This window comes from Pteronotus mesoamericanus, unplaced genomic scaffold (genome assembly GCF_021234165.1).
Source record: "Pteronotus mesoamericanus isolate MK-2021 breed Mesoamerican mustached bat unplaced genomic scaffold, CSHL_Meso_final scaffold_31, whole genome shotgun sequence".
In the NCBI taxonomy this organism is placed as follows: domain Eukaryota; kingdom Metazoa; phylum Chordata; class Mammalia; order Chiroptera; family Mormoopidae; genus Pteronotus; species Pteronotus mesoamericanus.
In genome coordinates this window covers 4,566,124-4,586,384 of record NW_026555312.1, presented here as the reverse complement: position 1 = coordinate 4,586,384, position 20,261 = coordinate 4,566,124, and the positions used below count along the sequence as shown (strand labels likewise).

General features: G+C 34.3%; 1 protein-coding gene across 1 annotated transcript in view; it reads right to left on the bottom strand.

The window, feature by feature from the left end:
• Positions 1–20,261, bottom strand: part of BRDT (bromodomain testis associated) — a 47,899-nt gene that overhangs the window by 9,885 nt on the left and 17,753 nt on the right. Inside the window, exons 6-14 of the mRNA XM_054592056.1 lie at positions 20,120–20,248; positions 19,238–19,426; positions 18,272–18,444; positions 17,904–18,193; positions 17,697–17,810; positions 17,492–17,623; positions 8,779–8,837; positions 6,397–6,568; positions 255–352 (exon numbers count right to left, since the gene is read on the bottom strand). Of these exons, the coding sequence (XP_054448031.1) occupies positions 255–352; positions 6,397–6,568; positions 8,779–8,837; positions 17,492–17,623; positions 17,697–17,810; positions 17,904–18,193; positions 18,272–18,444; positions 19,238–19,426; positions 20,120–20,248 (1,356 nt within the window). The remainder of the gene's footprint in view (positions 1–254; positions 353–6,396; positions 6,569–8,778; positions 8,838–17,491; positions 17,624–17,696; positions 17,811–17,903; positions 18,194–18,271; positions 18,445–19,237; positions 19,427–20,119; positions 20,249–20,261) is intronic.

The following is a 20,261-nucleotide window of genomic DNA, read 5'->3' as shown; positions in this document are numbered from 1 at the left end:
ACATGCTTCAAGACCAAGATATCTCGCAAATACCAGTATTATAGAATTTATAATTAAATACAATCATAAGAACTAAGGGTGGGAAAGGGTGTTGCTCACAGATAACTTTTTAAAAAAGGCAAAAATTAGATTTAGAAATCCAAAATCTCATTCAAGTTAGTCAGGGTTTAAAATAGCTTTTGCGCCACTTCCACATTAAATTTTAAATCCCTTCAATATTTGTGACCAAAAAAAAAAAAAAACATTACTCTTACCTTATGCACAGGAACTCGACATTCGGATTCTAAAACCACTGCATTATCACCAGACTGATGCATCAAGGTTAGGCCATTCAAGCACTTTTCAGAATCACCTAGATACACACATTTTTAGAATAGTATAATCAAGATATTTCATCTTGCTTGTCTAGAATTTGACGCACCGCCCCCGCCCCACCACCCGCCATCACCCCAGGTCAGAAACTATGAAAACAAAATGACTGATTTTTTAATGCTTCTCAACTTTGGAGTATCTAGCTGGGAATCATTATACTGTAAAATATACATTTTTCACTTGAAATTTACCACCTCTATTTCTGTTTGTCTCTGTTTCTGTCTCTTTTTTTGGGTGAGCATAAAGTATAGCTGACATTGTGGCTCACCCACCAAAATCTATTTTCTCTGTCCCAACAGTACAGCAGTCCTCCAGTCTGCAGGGTGACCTCAGCTCCAGAGACAGGTCTTCATTAGGCCAAGCCAATCACGGTAGTCCTGCCCCCTACCAGTGATTCATTTAGGGAAGAGAAGGCCTAAGCAAATGTAGGGTTTCCAGGGAAAGATACATTCTGGTGGCCAAATTGGCAACAAAGAGGACACAAAGAATAGAAGAAGTAAGACACCAGAAACCTGTAATAGCTGGTGAGGAGATGGGAGTAAAAAACGCAAAAGGTTGGCTTGACTCTGAGACAAAGAGAACAAACTATGCAATCCTGTAATTGTTAAGCTTTCATACAAATATTTCACTTATTATGGGTGAAGATAACTAGTGAGAGCGAGCTGGAGCCTTGATTAAACCATACCTAAACAACTGACCTACATTTGAACTACTGGTTATATATGTTAACAAAATTTCTTAGGACAGTTTGAGCTGAGTTTTCTGTCATTTCTTACCAACTGCATCCTGATACATGAAACTTAACTGGGTCATTTCTGTTTCAGTTCTCTTTAGTTATTGTCTATGGGTCCTAACTAGTGGCAAAAGGATAGAGGGAACAAAGGAAAACTGAATTGCTAGCTTTGTTAACTGACTCAAGCACACAAAATCCTGGCCACTTATTCAGTGTAAGAACTTGTATTTAAGTTTCTACCCCCTTGTATTTAAGTATCAATCCCTTGATGGGTCCTCTGGCTAAATTACAGTAGTTGAAGTTGAGGCTTAAAGAAGAGAAGAACATTAAGGAATAGAAGTGAGCATAGGAGAGTAAGACAAAACACTGTCAAAGGATGTATGAATGAAGGAACAAAGTTTAAAGGTTCCTATATGGCCCAATGTACCTGTTTTCTCACTTCAACAAGGAATGGAAAAAAGTAGGGAGGAAAGATGTAAGTACAGAACTACAGCCCTTCTCTGCTTGGAGCCAGATATTATTAGGAAGTAGAAAGAATATATATGTCAGATAAAGTAAAAGTAAATTTTAAATGATTATGTTTGCTAGCTCTGAGTTAGTAAGTGGCAGGCAGTGCCATTATCAATAATTAAAGAGGAAAGATTTAAATGTGGGGATTCAAAAAGGGAAATTAAGTTTTGAAATGTTGTTGACATGCTTATGTTATGTTTAAGATGTTCAGTAGAGTTGTGTAAACATGCCTGGGACTTGGATGCCCGAGGTGTAAAAATGAGACTAGAAGTCATAGACACCAGGGAGATCATCCAGGAAGCATACGTATAGATCGCTGCAGACCTGAGCACAGGGAGGTCTACTCCAAGCCTACTGCTATGACCCCTGATCACTAGCTAAGTAAGCCCATGCTTTGGAACAGGGCTGAAAAGCCCTGCTGTAAAGTAAAAAGATAAGAGGCTTAAGGATGTAACTCAAAGTATTATCAAAGTTTAAAGGTAGGCAGATAGAGATGTCTGTAGGAAATATTCAGGATTGGTATGGTCAAGAGAATAGTGTCACAAAAGCCTAGGAACTGTGTCAAGGGTCCAACTCTGAAAAACGTTTTCATCTGGATGACCCTCTGGTACCTAAATACACTACAAAACTCATCTTTCCTCACACATCGGTGTTCCAGGTTTATCCACCTGAACCAGTATCCAGCTAGTACCCTCTGAGCCACCAAAACTATGCCCCTATTATTAAAACTTATCATATATTCATCTTCTGCAGACCTATTCATTCTACCCTTGTAATTTCTTTCAACTTTCCCTTTTGTTTTCTTCCATCACTTTACTTCGTTTTCCCCTACTGCTGCAACAGCCCAGTTGGTCTCCTCCCCTCTGTTCTCTATGTCCCATTCCTCCAACTGACCTGCATAATATTGGCAGATTAAATACCTTGAGGCTTACCCTTTTGCTCAAAAAACCTTCATTGGCTACTCACTGACTATATCATTTCTATCATGTCCAAAGTCTCCAGATATCAAGGTTCTTTATGATCTGAACAGGGTCTACATTTCAAAATTGATTTTCTTGTATTTCTGTTTACCCAACCAAAGCTTTAATAATATAGAATTATTGGCTTCCCAAATACCTTCATTCATGTTGTCTCCACCATACAAAATGTCTTCCAATCCTAGATATACATAGATAAGTCTTATTTTTTCCTCCAGTATCCAGCTCAAATTATATTTATTTATTCTGTAAAATACATATCTGCCAAAGAGATCAGGTTATTCCCACCTCCTTAAATTTCATTCTTGCCTTTTTTAGGGCATATTATTTTATTTATTTACTTATTTTTTAATCCTCACCCAAGGATGTTTATTGATTTTGGAGAAAGAAGAAGGGAAAGAAAAAGAGAGAAAGAAACATCAATGTGTTTCTCAATGTGATTGAGAAACATCAATCAGTTGCCTCTTGTACATTCCCCAACCAGGGATCGAACTAGCAACCTTTTTGGTACACACGATGACACGTCAACCAACTGAGCCACCTGGCCATGGCCAGGGCATGTTATTTTTTAGTTCATATTCCAATGGTTTGTTTCTGATACTAGATGGCAAACTCTTTGATTTACCTTTTCATTTGCCATGCTCATCCACATTGATATGACAGCATAGGTATTGGTTTTAAAAAAAATCTTAATGAAGCCTTGGCTGGTGTGGCTCTAGATTGAGTGCCAGCCTGTGAACCTAAAGGTCTCCTGTTCGATTCCCAGTCAGGGCACATGCCTGGGTTGCAGGCCAGGTCCCCAGTTGTGGGGGGCGGGGGGGGGTGTGAGAGGCAACTGACTGATATATCTCTCACACATTGATGTTTCTCTCCCTCTCCTTCCCTTCCCCTCTCTCTAAAAGTAAATAAATAAATCTTTGTTTAAAAAAAGAAAACCAGTAATTTTTTTTAACTTTCATTGTTTTAAGGTTTAAACCAAAATTTCTTTTCATGGAGATGAAACTCCAGAAAAGTAAAATTCTGTATACATTTTATAGTTTATAAATATTTTATAGTTTATATATTTATATATATAGTTTATATGTAGTTTGCAGTTTCTCTTGGGCATAGTGCCACCTATAGTTGGCAAATGCAAAAACCATGTTGTTTCTGAAAACTGGTTAAGTGCAATAGAATGGCCAGCCATTCTAACATCACCCACTTTCCCTTTACACATTATGTTATACTCATATATAAACTCATATATACTCATATATAGAAGTTAAAGTTATACAGTAACTGATTCCAGCTGAAGACAGGTATTTAAATGCTAAGTTTTCCTAGGTAGGATTTTTAAAAAAACCACCTTGACTACATTCTTTCCATTGTTTTTCCTTCTTTTTTCTTCAAATCTATTCTGACCTTTCTTCTACTGTAATGAAAACAAAGTTTTCCCTACTCTGATTCTTTCTGACCAAACTTCAAACATGTTCAAATATCTCTGATTCAAAAACTAAAAACAAAACAGCCTCTCCCAGTCTTACAAAAGTAGAGTTAAAGCCACAGGTATCTTCCCTTCTTATATGCTCCACCAACAAAATTCTTGAAAGGCTGATTTATATTCAGATTCCATTATTTCTCAATTTATAATAATGTGGTTTTGGGCCCCAATTACAATGGCCACTAAAAGAGCTTTTGCAAAAGAAAAAAAAATTCACATTGCTGGGTTTTAATCCTCTCTCCTCATTCCTTATCCTACTTTAATGCTTTGTAGTCTGTGATAGTCACGGCGATAATTTCCTTCTAAAAACTCCTCTTCTTGGACTTCTATTATACCATCTTTCCTCTTCTTCTACCTTTGATTAATTCTCCTTTTAATTAATTTTTTCTACTTTTTAAATAGATTAAATAAATATAATCTATTTTTAGAGAGAGGGGAATGGAGGGGGAAAGAAAGGGAGAGAAACATCTATGTGCAAGAGATATATCAATCGGTTGCCTCTTGCACACTCCCAACTGGGGACCTGGTCCACAACCCAGGCATGTGCCCTAACCAGGATTTAAACCAGCCACCTTTCAGTTTACAGGCTGGCACTCAATCCATTGAGCCACACCAACCAGGGCAATATTTTTTTACTTTTACTGAGGAAATTTTGTTTCCTAGAATTTTGTCCTTGACCTCTTTCCTCCTACTCTGCACATTTTCCTGGATATATTCATTCTCATGGCTTCAAGTAGCTTCTACATACTAATAATTCTTACATTAAAGTTCTTGTTATAGTTGTCACTTATTTCTGGTTGTATATTTCCAGTTATTAGATATAACTGCAGCATCTCACATGTCCAAAATGAGCACTTTCTGTTATATTCATCCCAGCTTGTATAAAACCCTGGAAGGCATTCATTCCAACAAAGCCTATCAATTCTGCCATAAAAATATCTTGCTAATTATCTACACCTTGTTTATACTTACTGCCTTAGTTTTGGTCTTCATAATTTCTTTCTTAGACTATAGCACTCAGATTTCCTACTTGGTCCCAACTACGTCAGAGCATCTTTATCTCAATCCATTCTCCATAGTAAGCAGCAATCTCTTCCTAAATATAAAATCTGATTTTGTTATGTTCCTGATTGAAGCTATTTGTTGCTTACAAAATAAAAAGAGCCACGTGTAGTACTGGTATTCAAGGTAATGCATGATCTAGAACTATTACATCTTCAGTAATTCTCCCAAATATCTTGAAAATCTTTTTTTCAGAAAAGAGCAAATATTTTACACTTTGGATCTTTCTTTATTCCTCTTCCTAGGATGCCCTCCCAAGTTGCCTTAGGTATTTTCTTTCTTGATCTCCAGTCAGTTCTCCACAATGAGGACTATAACTCAAGTCAAATATATACAAAATGGAATGCTCAAGCACAGGATTTGTAGGGAGCTTTTACTGGAAGTAATAAAGGAGGTTCAAAACTTCTCTTTTCTTCCTAATCTGTGCTGCAGAAGAAGAGCTTAGAAACTTCTGCTTTGGAGAAACCACTGCCTTTGGCAGGCCAAGTGGAAACTTGGGAGCAGCATAGAGGGACAGAGACACACATAAGGAAAGTCCACACCTGCCACTAGTCTCAGCCCAAATACATCAGAGTCTCAAGGTTGAGGCCCTCCCTAAACTGGGCTCATCACTATCAGAGAAGTATCCTTTGTCCCATATATTCCCAGGAGAACCATGCTGAGACGGGCAATACCTCCGCTTCTGACAATCTAATAAGATATTTATAAATCAAATGACTCTAACAATATAAAAAGTGAGCCAGTTTTGGAAGATGTTTATGGTAAATAAGAATCATCTTTATGCAAGTATTTCTAGCCCAAGTTTCCTTAACTTAAACTATTTCTAATGTATTTAATTTCATTTCTCTATCTATGGAATCTCTAAATACCTTTTCCTTATTCCATCCTACCTTTCCAACCTATATAGGCATAAGCATCATGGAAATTAAGATTAACATTTCCCATGTCTGTTTAGAACTTGGTAGTATGGATTCTGGCAGTGACAGGTTTTTATGCTCATATGTGGCACACATGCCAATGTATATGAAAGTAAGCTGCATGTGAAGTGCACGTACCACTTTCCATTCAAATGTAATGAGTACCTTTGGGTAAGAAGCAGATAATTTCTAACAATGTGTTTTGGTGATTATTTCTCACCTGAAATTTACTAGTTATGGTTTTCAGTATCCCAAATTCATAACAATTAAGCTGTCTTTAGCATTTCATATACAGAGTTAGAAGTCAGTTTCTCATTTGCAGTCATTTACTTGCTAATTTATTACCTGAGGGAGGCAGGATTTGTAAAGGTGAAATGTTATTCACACTTTGTATATGTTCTAATTCTTGATGATTAAATGCTAACTGGTGGTGAATTGGTAGTGTTCCACTTGACTGCACAGTCTGATGAACAAGGGTAGCAGAACAAGAGATTGTATCTTTCATAGAAGATTGTATCTGTTAAGACAAAGTTAAATAAAATTACCTTCAGAGTTTTAATCACACAAGAAATATAACTAAGAATATAGAAACATGAGGAAAGAATATAATTTAATAGTATCTTTGAAATGATAAATGATATGTATATACTTAAATCATACAAATTTGGGAGGATAATTATTCCTGTCTTACAGATGAGAAAACTAGGGTTTAGAAAGATTAAATATCTTGGCCATCTTATAGTTTATAAGGAAAGTTAGTCAAAGCCTAAAATCTTAGTTTGATAACATACACATAGACTTACATGTATATTATCAAACAGTGCTGCTTATCTTCAAGTGCTTTCTTGTGATCTACTGAAAAGAAAAACTTAGCTTTTGTACCAAATCTAGAGTCAAATCCTCTTTTGCCCCCTTTTCTTTACTGAATTACAGACCTAAAGGGAAGGGGGCTTAAAATTTCATGCTGCTTGACCCATAAGACTATCAATAAATTATGATTCAGTATTCAGTCAACTATTATGTAAAAGTTGTATTATAATAGCTAACACTTATGCAATGCTTACAATATGCAATGCACCAGGCAAAGCTCTTTATATAGTTTTTTAATTCTCACAATAATCCTATGAGTTCATAAAATTATTTTTCTCATTTACAGTTTACAATAAGACTTAGATATAATAAAAGCAACTTACCTAAAATCTCACATCTAATTCAGTGGCAAGCTAAGTTATGATACCAAAGAGCCCAGGTACCTTATCTACTAAGTTTTGAGTTATAGGTAGTACACAGATAAATAAGACAGTCTTTCTCCTTCATCTGAATGTCAGAATAGTGAGTAGACAAGGTAAGAGTTTGAATACCTATGTTAACTTGAACAAAACTAATACCATAGGAATGTTTATCCCCACAGTGTAGACCCAAGTCCAAAGCTTAAAGTCAAATGCTGAGGTTTAAATCAGCAAAAAATCATTTTCTGAAACATACAAACATATATATTTGTTCATAATTCTAAATATGTTCCTTCTTTTATCGTAAATGGGCACCATGTTCCTCAGTGAGTGACACTTAAAAAATTTTTGGCCACAAACAGATCACAGAGGATAGCATTCTACATGCTATGTATTGAGGCTTCCAAAGTTTGTTCATAACTTGATATAATTTTCTGAATCCACTAGTACTTATGCCGGGACTGACCATCTGTATCTTCTTCGTACTCAAAAGCCTTTGAGAGCTCACTTCTGCCTACCGAATTAAGTATTATTAACACTTCACCCAGGTGTTCAAAGCCCTCCCTATTTCCCAAGGCAACTAATCCCATACAAATACCCTCTGCTGCCCATTTCCCAGAATGCACCTCCTGTGTTTTTGCTTCTCTTCAAGCTACTTACTACCGCTTTTAAAAGTCTCTCATTTGTATGTTAATACACTAACCATTTTGTCCCTTTCCTTGTAATTTAAAACTCATTTTGAGTATCCCCTTCTTCAAGTAGTGTATATATATATTCCTTCTTAATTTTCTTAATAAATTATGACATAGATTACTATAGCTTCAATCATACAATCTCTTAACTGTTGACTATATCACTTCCCACAACTTCCAGCTCCTTCAAGACAGTGTGATTAATGTTGCATTTCCCAACCTAATTAGGTGTTATTAAATAAGTTTATAAGTTAATAAAGATGTATACCTATAATTTCATATTTGGGGTGGGTACAAAGGGTTAAAAGTTTTATGGTAACAATCTGAATTAGTGCAAGCTAAAATTACTTCTGTCTTTTTCAAAGCAGTCAACCACTAATCAAACATAGAGGTGCTAAACTAGCAGGCAATTGTAAGCTTAATCTTTAGAAACCCTAACTACAATTCCCCTCCTACATCTTATTCTGAAAAATTTCACCTTCCTGTGCATACACTACTGTGTGCACATGGGAATACCGAAGTTGCCCTTTGTATTTACACTCACAATTAAGCCCAAAATTCTACAATTCATTCTACTTATCTGTTTGACATATATAATAGTTTTATCTTATTAGAAAAACATAGCCAAATACTTTCTCTATTCAATATTCTTTAGTGAATCTTTAAACATTTAGGTGACAAATGAGTAGTGACAACTCTTCACGTAAAGCAAATCAAAACAATTGTAAAGAAAGCTACTACTATACTAGTGAGTTATAACATATACAATTTTTAAATTCTAAGGTAAAAATGGAGAATTAACTTACGTTTACTTTATTTTTAGGAGAATCATTCCATTTCACTTCAGTAAATTTAGATAACATTTCTGCAAATATATAAATAAATATTTCAATGTTTGCCAGCTTAAAATTAACATCTAAATTACAAGTTTTTTCATATTAGAAAATGGCCATCTCAAGAAAATGGCTTTAACACCAGCTTCTTAAATCAAGAGGTTCTTATAGTTTTCAGGGTTTTGCTTTTAAAAGGGATATTTTCTTTCCCACATAATGGAATAAATACCCACTCACAAATTTAAGTTTGTATTGTTTAGGCAAAAAAGAACAGAGTATTACTTCACAGTCAAGAGCTTTAATTAATGATAGTTTAAAAAGGAGCAAGTCACAAAAGAGAGGAGGTTTTAAATAAACAAGCAGTACCAATTATACTAAAATCATCATTTACCAAGTAGCCATAAATATAGCCTTAACAGGTTTAATTAAAATAAGAATTTACTATAAGAGAAGGGTATGTTATTTGTTTTGAAAAGATGCAGCCTTTTATTAAAAGTGAAGCTATCTGATTTCATGGTAAAGTCTGCTCTGCTTGCTAATAAGCATTAAAATAAAGATCCCATGTAATTAATACTTCAGTTTCATCTAAGCTATTTGGCAACCTCAACAATATGGCAACAAATGGTTTTTATAGTAACTCATTTATCTTTACAAGTACCTCTACAGCTGACATTGGCTGTAGAGATCTCTCCGACAGGGTACTCTGACACGGTTCCTCTTTCTTTATCCTAAAATTGATTCTTGTGCTATCCTCCCCAATCACAAGCCTAGGGCAGTGCGGTGAAGCACCAAACTGGTAGATAATGCCTTGATCCACCTCTCCAGGCCAGCTTACATAAGCAACCTGACCAGTATTTGCTTCAGGCTCGAGGGCACTAAGGATTGTCAACACCAAATCTTATTCAAACTTAAAACATTCTAATTCTAATAATTACCTTCTCCCTTCTGAAATGCCATCAGTTCCACTGGATATGTTAGTATTCTTTCCTTTCCTAAAATGTTTCATGCTGAACATTAAAATTGCTAAATGCCACTCAATAATTGCTTTTTATTTTTTTAGTTATAGCAAAGTAAGGTTTATTAAGTAAACTGCAATTAAGGACAAATAAGGTAAAAGTATAAAGAAACATGAACTTAAAACTTATCAGTTGCCTATAGAAAAAGATATATAATACCTAATACTCTCTTAGGGGAATAGAATGTACTCACATCTTATGTTAGAAAATTGTTGTGAAATGAGTAACACCAATAATGATTGATAGTCTAGTTTTAAAAATTCAGAGGACAAAAGGAACACTGCCAGGGAAGATCAGTGTTTTTTATCTCTGAAAAGCTCAATGGCCTTCTCTCTTTGAGTGATGGGGACATTCTCTTTGTTTTCCAAAAGCATAACAATACATACTGATCTGAAATCACTGAGATTACTGTCCATGTTGAAAGCCTGAGGCCAGCAATAGATGTTAATATATCGAAAGCCAACCATGTTTTGAAAGAGTGTGGTGGGTCCTTGAAGTGTGGATGCTGAGAATATTCTAAGGCAAGTGAGCAAAACCCCTAAAGGAAAAAGAAACATCTTTATTTTTTACATATCCTATCAAAGGCCAATTTTGCTGCTATCAAGGAAATCAAAATGATTATAGGTGACTTACTGCTGCAGAGATGTTGTAAGTGTGTGCATGCATGTGTAAGCAAGCAAGACCTTTCTCTTTCCAAGAGGAAAGGTGTTTCTATATTCACTTAAACATGAGATTTCTGATTGCAGTCTAATTGGGACTATTCTCTTTTTCCCCATATCCCCAGACATAGGAACGGCCTGAAGGAGTGATGCAGGCAGGGCCCATGCCTGATTTTTATCCTCAGTGCCTGCCTTCCAGGACCTGGCCTGGTGTGTGGTTGCTGGCATACCTCTGAAGTACTTTCTGTGTTTGGGTTGGTGCTGTCAGCTTACATGCTAGAGCCTCCAGCTGTTCATGAGGTCTGTCCCAGAGCTTTGAAACTTATGAGCTGGTGAATAACATGCTGTAATTTAAAGAATTCAAGTATTTAAAATGATATGAACCATATCAATGTCACTCCTCTAAATATTATTTAAGTATTGGGCCTTAGGTGGAAGAAGAGAAGAAGATCAACTGCAAAGACTGAGGATATAGATCCAGGTAGCTTTCACATTTAGGGGACAGGGGAACAAGGGGACAAGTTATGCTTTCATCTTTGAACATAAACAGATTTAATCATAACATATGCCCATCTATACATCTGTCTGATTGTTCAGATATGTACCGAAACTACATTATTCTATAACTCTTTAGTATAATAAAAATATGACATATCACGTTAGTATTCTACTAAAAATTCAAGGGCAGTATCTTGGTTTTCTGACACATGAAACTAAAGCTCTGAATTATTATAAAAATTAGCACCTCAAAATCAGAAGACACTAACAAAAGGCATTGAAGAACTTCAATTTTAAACAATCAAAGCCAGGCGCGCTCCTCTTTGAGCATGCCCACACCCTTTTCTCAGGTGTGTACCTTTGCTTCCTCTATCCTAAGCTCTAAGGGTTCCAATGAGACTTGCAACCAGGATAGCAGTGGGCAGCAGCAGCTTGTCCTAGGCTTACACCCAAGCCTGTCTCCAAGAGCCCTTCTTTTGCCTCACTATTCACAATACTGGGCTTCAATTTCTGTTTATTTATGAGTTCCCGGCCTTTGGAATGAAAAGACAAACATACACATTTTTACTCTAAAACTTAAGACCACATTTTAATTAGCAAAGAAGCCCTTCTGGGTCTTGTGAACATAAACGACACAGTGCTGTAAGGACAACAGGTACACTGCCAACTAATTTTTCCAGAGAATTGTGATAACATGCATACCTACTTTTATAAGGATCAAATTAGATAACACATGTCAACTACTAAACAAATCTATAACATATGCAGTGTGTTTTGTTTTCACATCTCCCCAAAACCACCTCACTATAAGTTTAATTAGAAAGTTTTCATTTTAAAGGCAAAAAAAAAAAAAAAAAAAATTTACCTAGAAGGGAAAAATGGGAGTTGGAATCAAATATTTGATTAAAGTGTTTGTTTTAATACCCATCATCTATCAGGCACTGAGATAAATGCTCAAGAGTTGCCATATATTATTAGTAAGCCAATACAGACTTAAAAATTTGGTAAGTTGAATATGAATATAATATCATAATGCAAAACCAGAATGTAATGCCTTATACAGCAGAAATAATTACTGAAGTTTTTTAAATTAGAAAACCAAATCACACTTCTGTTATATATGACAGGGACAGAAAAGTGATTGGAGGTAACTACCTGGGTTCTACTACCTTACTTTGCAGGAAAGAAAGCATGTCCAGAGATGTAAATGATTTATCCCAACCTTATCACCTAAATCATGTTCTATTAAGAAAGATCAAGCAATGTGTTTTTGAACTGAGAACACTTGCTCCCTTTAAAGAGGGAAAATTTTGGCCATTTTCACTGAATTGTTCGGTACTTACTTTAATATAGAAGAACAAACTGATTATAAACTGTCATTTTAACTAGAATTAGAAAGTGGAAACAAAACAAAGAAACCTAGATTGTTATTAGAACACTTTCCATTTAGTTCAGATTTGGACACTTCCAAGTTTTACAGATGTTCCTAATGGACTGCCAAGGATGAGAAACACTATTCTATACAGCCGGTCTATTCAAGAAGGTACAGTTGGGGCAGAAAAATTTAAAATACGCAAGACAAAATTTATCACTATTTATTAGACTCAAGGCTCAAGTATGGACCTCAATATTTGCAAATTTTTAATCAAGCCTGAGTCCTTGAATTTATCCTTTTGGTACTTTAAAAACACTTTGAGCCCTGGCTGGAGCAGATCAGTGGATTGAGCACCAGCCTCTGACTGAAAGGTTACCAGTTCAATTCCTGGTTAGGACACATGCCTGGATTGCAGGCCATGTCTTCAGCTGGGGGCATTAGAGAGGCAACCAATTGATGTTTCTCTCACTCTCTTTCTCCCCTTCTACGCCTCTCTCTAAAAGTAAATAAATAAAAATCTTTAAAAAACAAAACCCTCTTTGATAAGAACCTAATACAAGTTTTAAAAATTTAAATGATGAACTCTAATCATTTCTCTTAAACTTTCTATGTTGAATTGCAAAGATTACTCCAAAGCTGTCACTTTGTACTTCCTCCATTTACTAAACCATCCTCCCCCTAAAAAAGTACTGATATTTGCCCTTCTCCCTTGTATGAAAAAAGTCACATCCTTGCTACTTCTACAGAAGACCTAGGTTGTAGTACTAAAGAGAAATTTTATTTTCCTCTTTTATTTTCTCACCCATAACTAAAAAAGTTGTTTTAAAAAGAGATAATTGTTAATTAAATAACATTACACTAAAACCAATAAAATATAAAGTTCATGAAGTGACATATTTACTTTGCCTTAACCAGGTAAAGAATTGATGCTGTAAGCTTTGAGTTTCTTTGTGCATAACTGGACATTGAAATTATAAACATTTATGAAAATTATTCTATGCCACACTAATCAAATATCTGAGCTTACACTTAGACAATTCCTGAAGTTACTTCCTCTTAGGTGTCAATCAAAGGCCTTATTACCAGTGAACTGCTTCATTTGATTGTTTCCCTGTAATATTATTAGATATTAGCAATTACAGATCTAGTAATATTATATATATAGATCTGCATAATGTTGTTAGATCTAGAATTATATTCCTCCCTATTTTATCACTCACAATAGCCAAGGTTGTTGAACATTAGAAAACTCTCAATATGTTATGAGAGCAGACAAGTACAGCCTGGCTTACATAGAATAGATGCATCTGTAATTCACCTTATTGGCAAGCCTAATTTACATCTTTGATCTGACATTTAATGAGATTTTCACGGTGAGGAAAAATAGTTTTAAAAGGCTTTATATTTATACCAATGTTTAATAAATTTTCTTCACTTACCTGCATATGGAACTTTGTATATATTGATATCTGTCAAGACTATAATTTAAATAAGATCAAATCACAGTGAAGCTTGCAATTAAATACTGCTTCTAGCCCACACATTTCTCATTTACATTTTTCAAAGATTTGGGATTTCATTACAACTCTATCTTAGAACTGAGTTAATATCTTGTTTGAAGTGATAATTAAAGAATTTTTTTTAAATAAAATTTCTTTGGAAATCACTGCTCTGCCATTAATTTATCCTACTTAACAAATCAGAATTAAGTCCATATTTTTCAAAAGTACATAAAATAATGTCTGAGAATACATAGACGATAATTATTTAAGCAATGTGGATAAATAGCTCTAATGTTATTTACATTACTTAAGTGTTTTTCACAGATGTTACCCTTAAAACATTCGGCACAACTGAACAGAATAATATTGTAATAAAGAAACCAACTTATAGTATAGGATAACTATAAGAAGAACCATGAGAATCAATAATATTAAGGAATTTTAAAATCTTAATTTAGAGGCTTGTCCCTGATAACAAAAATTATGAAAAATTGTGACTTAAGAAAAATGCATAAAACCAAGTTGCTTAAAAATCCAGGAGGAGAGGTATTAAAAAAAAATCTTTCACAGAAGCTTTCAGAGAAGTTTCTTCTAATAAAATTTTGAAGAGATGAAATTATATTCATGTCTCCTATTATGAATAATCAAAGTCCTTATTAACTAGAGTTCCAGGAGTCAAGCTATTACAAATGTTAATTTCAGTTTTGGACAAATCATAATAAATTTTAAATCTACAAAATCTTGGTGTGCTCGTGCGCACGCGTTCTCTCTCTCTCCCCCTCTCCCCCTCTCCCTCTCTCCTCCTCCCCGTCTCTCTCGCATCCCCCACTTCCTACCTCTCCAGGGGCATTACTTTTGCCTTTCCCTCTCCTAATATCCAAGGGCACTTCTTTTCTATCGTAACTGGTTTCCTGAGCCTACACAGCCCAGGGGACTAATTTCTACTACTCCGCAACTTTCTACATAAACTTTCTCTTATAATTTGAAAAAAACAAAAACCCTACAAAATCTTGTTGGTATTTTAAGTTAATTTTTACTTATGTAACAAAGTTTTTGCTAATATACCTCATTTCCAAAAATTATACTTTCTCAGTAAATAGTCCCATTTCCCCCCACCTTTAAACTCAGACTTGAGATTTGTCATTTGTGCCCTGAAAATATCATGTACATAATTGGAAGATGCTTTATTTATTTTTAAAATAGGAATTGCTATTGATATGTCCTGACAATTATTTTTTATTATTTACAATCTCTTTATTAATAGTTTTTGTTCTCAGGAAAAGTAAAAAATGTTCTTAGTTTGCACACTAGAAATTAAGAGTTTTATTTAAAGGGGTACAATTGAAGTTAGTATTTAGGACAATAGGTCCTAATTGCTTTTATTTACTAATTTATTAAGCAAAAATATAATTGTCTTTCCAGTAAAGTATAAAGTTTGAATGTTCATAAAACAATGAAAAATTCAAAGATGATAACTCATACTATCATGCTAAAAGTCAAACTGATCTTTGTGTCACAGGCCTATACGCTATCATAATGTAGGATGAAATAGAAAACTTGGCTACTTTAATTTTAAAATAAACTGACAAATAAAACAGGACTGCAGGCATGGGTACATGGAACAGATTTGATAGATCTCAGAGGGAGAGAGGGGTGGGGGAACTGCAAAAGATTAGCTAAAAAACCATATATGCATGGCCCATGGACACAGACAACAATGTGGTGTAGGCCGGGGCACAGTGGGGGCTGGCAATGGGTGACATCCGTAATAGTGTCAACAATAAAGAATAAATAAATAAAAATAAAATAGTTCCTGTTACTTGAAAATAATGATGTTAAACAAGAATGTCATAGAATAAAAATTCAACCCAGTATTTTAAAATTAGAATTCTGAGGCTGAGTCATTCTGCTAGAAAGTTAGGAAAATACAATAAATATTATACCAGAGGGAATGGGGAAGTTAATACAGGTGAAAGTGGATCAAAATATAGGGTGATGGAAGAATATTTGACTTTGGATGGTGGGCACACAATATGCAAATGATGTATCACAGAAATGTACACTTGAAGCATATAAATTTTATTAACCAATGTCACCCCATAAACTTAATTAAAAGATATATATATATATATATATATATATATATAAAAAACTTGGCAAGAGAAAAATGTATGCCATTTTAAGAACACACAGTTGGTGATAAACATTTTCTTTCCTTCATGTAATATAGTGAAAGATTCTATCAGAAACTGATAATTCAAATTAAAATTAAGTTACTTCATTGAAGCACTCTGTATATAGTATTTTTCCTCTAACACTGGAGGCATTTACTGATCAGAAGTCAATATATAAATAGATAATTCAAACTAACAGTTTCAAAATAAGTTTTATCCTACAAAAGAAAAGACAAAGTCTTCTAACTTATTGGGCCAGAAGTGCTTTATTTGATGAAATTATAACTGCTAATTACAATTTAAAATACCAAATGCAACTTAAGAGTTTTTCCAGCATTGTTTTATGCTTAAAAGTCAAATATAAGGAAATAATGTATAATCAGAGCCCTAAATTAAAATTATTTCTAGTATGACAAATTCCAATAAAATTAAAAGTTCTGTTTATTCTAACAAAAGTGTTTATCACTATGTACTTTAGAAATATAAAAGCAAAATGCAGCAATAAGCACCACAGAAATGCAAACTAAACAGAAACAAAAGTAAAAACAGAATGTAGTGCAAGCCAGCAGACCCTTACTATCAGACTACCATAACAGGGACATTCTTAAAATAGTTCGGAATGCCTCATGTGAAAATATTCTGCGTGGGATTTTTTTTTTTTTTTTAAAGAGAACTGTTCATGAGAAACAAACATCTCTAAAATAAAGCAAAATTTTAGGTGTAAAATTGTTCTGTATTCTGAATTTGCCTTTTGGTGAATAGTAAGGGAATGCCACTGCCAAGTCTGGGTCATTGGGACAGAGATAATTTGACTATATAACCACCAGTGAAAGAGCATGAAGGAAACATTAATAAGTTTGATATACTTGACAATAAATTACACAAGGTAATACGGTACTTTAGTATAACTGAGTCTGAATTTAAAGTACAATTTTTTTATAAGTGGAAGATACTATTCTATAGTGAAGAAAATATATAAGTGAAAAATCCACTTTACACAGCATTTAGGATGACTGGTTTCTTAATTCAAAATGATTATTTGATTCAGAATATATTGTGACAAGAGGACATGCTTTGCAATATTAGAGTGATCTGATATATCATGGAGAGTAAAGTGAAAGATGTCCTCAAATAATCTTTTATCTTATAAAAAATAGCATTTTATTATTTGATAATTTGTAGTATTAAGATCTGACCTGGTATTATATACTAAGAGGCTAACCAATCTTTAGTAAAATTATTTTCAACTTTACAAGGCTGTAAGTCACATAGGTATAATATGAAGTTCCATTTTACACAGTGTCATTTAAGGAAAATAGTGAGATCATCAACATGCAATTAAATAATAAGTGTGGCATCCAAGCCATTTGTTCTGGGTAACAAAAAATTTCAAAATATGTCTCAATATTACAAGAAAAAAAATTTTCCCACAACCATTGGTGCACTTAAGGGGACAGCTAACCTGATTCGGAATCACTGCTGTCTGAAGAAGTTGAATCACTGCTACTACTTTCAGATTCTGACGAGCTGCTGCTACTTTCACTCAACCGGGAACCAATTCCAACAACAGCCTTGGATGGTGGAGTTTTCTCAGCTACAAAATAGGGAAACACATTAAAATGCCAGTAGATTTAAAGTCACAGGAACAGTTGAAAACTGCTACCTACATTTCATTTGACATTTTCTGGAATTTAACTGATTATTGACATCCAGTAATCGTTTTTCCAACTCCTGTTTTTTCTGTGAATGAAGTTCTTCTTTGGACTTCATTATTCTCTTACCTGTGTGATTTAGGACATACACAAGAAAAGAGTGAGCATAACTCACAACTAATGAATACCACATTGTTCTCTACTAACATACAGAACACATACCATGAGGTTTTAGTGGTCTTTTTCTTAGACATGCAGAAACATATTTTTCTAGTTCTCTCAGTGTTGTTGTTTTCAGGGTTTCGAAGTCTATCTCTATCTCATCAGGGTTAGAGTTTCTCAGTGAAGGCTCTCTTGATTGTATTATATGAACTATTTTCCCAAGTTTATCTCCAGGGAGTTTGTTTATATCCAAACTTAACCGCCTTTTCTCATCATAGCTCATAGGTTTAACATTATCTTCATCCTCAGATTTCAGAGCCAACATTGGTTGTTTCTTTTTCTTTGGCTGACTGCAACAAAAATTAAATTTAGTCAAATTTATTTTAGATAATATTATTTTTTAAGTAAAGCATCATAAAAGAACTTACTTGCTCTTGGACTTTTCCTTTAATTTCATTTGCTTAAGTTTTTTCCTTGGATTTTCATCTCTGTTATTAACCTTTTCTTTTTTCTTTTCCCTTTTAGACTTCTCATTCTTTTTCTTTAGCTTATGGAAAGGTACTTGAGACAGAACCTGTAGCTGTTGATGAACAGCTTTAAGCTGATAAAGGAAAAATTCTTTAAACATTAGGGCTCTAAATAATTAAAGACACTAGAAAAAATAATGTATTCAAAAGTCAAGACTATTCTTCATATTACATTTTAAATTCATTTCATATTTCATTTCCTTTATGGTCTTATTTCATTTCACACATTCATTATTTTGAAGGATATACATCTGCTCAACCCACAAGCTTAAATATTCATCTAAAACCAGATCAAGCCCTGGCTGGTGTGGCTCAGTGGACTGAGTGCTGGACTGTGAACCAAATGGTTGCTGGTTTGATTCCCAGTCAGGGCACATGCCTGGGTTGTGGGCCAGGTCCCCAGTAGGGGGTGCATTTGAGGCAACCATACATTGTTGTTTCTCTCCCTCTCTTTCTCTCTCTCTAAAAATAAATAAAATCCTATTAAAAAAAAAAAAGATCAAGAATAATTAACATTTCCAGGTAGTCTTAAGTTTTTAGAATTGGTTTTTCAGGTTTCACCTTAGAGTAGGTAAATATTTTATCATAAAAGGTAGCAAACGTTAAATAAATATCTCATCCATAAAATATCTCAGATTATGTCATATAAATCACTTGAATGCAAATCAATTCCTTGTGGTTAAGAATACAAATAAGAGAATTTCAAGAAATAGATATTTTAGCAGGAAAGACTATCATACTACAAATATGCCAGTAGGTAAAGCTAAATGATCTAAATATACCAGCGTTTAATCTACAAAAAGTATTTTATAAGAGATCAGCAGCAACAACTCATAGAAAGAACATAAAATCTTCTATCAATACAACCTGCTCCTGAAGCTTTGCAAGACGCTGAACTTGTTCATCTTCAGAATCACCAGAAGAGCTATCTTCTGAGGAAGCTTCACTACTGCTTTCTCTACCAAGAGTTTTTGTGGTATCCGTTTTGGTGTTACACACAGGCATACTCTCAACAGGTTCATCTGGGATCTTTGCAAAATGCATTTCAAAAACATCCTATAATGGAAAATTAGACCATTAAGGGTTTTCTGTATTTTTTATTTCATGCAGCACTGTCACCTTTTAACAAATGGTACATTTTAGTGTCATATTTTGATGACAATTCTGTTTTTCTTTGTGGTCATTGTTTTATAATATATACAAATACCAAATCATTATGTTGTGTACCTTAAATTATATAATGTTATATATAAATTATATTGCTATAAAACTAGATAAAAATTACCAGAAGAAGAAATATAAGACTCATGCTTCCCTGCCTGCCAACCTTAGCAACTTTTCTCACTTTTCCAAGTGAGACAGACCTCTCAAGTTATACAGGGGACCTTCTTTTGAGGATCCCCTGCCCTGTGGTTGGTATTTCATTCTACAACCTCCCAGTGGTTCAGCCTCAAAAGGCCTTAAGCCTTCCCTTCAGTGGAACATGGGTTCCAGTCCGCTCTTTTTCAGATACCTCTCCACAAATATTTTCTCCAATATCTTCTATATGCAGGCAGCTTCATTAAAAGATTTAATACTAAAGAATGTTATACCACAAAAAAGAAACCTGTCAAGTTTAAGAGTATAATTTACAAAGCATGCTTTACTACTTGGGGGTGAGTATTATTCTTTATCTCTTGAATTATGGTTTTAAAATTTTTAATCTACATTCAAACAAAATTCACTTTCAGAGCACGTGTAACAACTCACCTGGAGCGTTCTTGCCATTGTCACTACTTCATGATCTGGAGGGTTGTATCTGTAGCAGTTCATGAACATTAATCTAACATCTGCAGCAAATTCATATGCATCCCTATATTCTTGGTTATCCATTTTCCTCTAAATAAAGGAA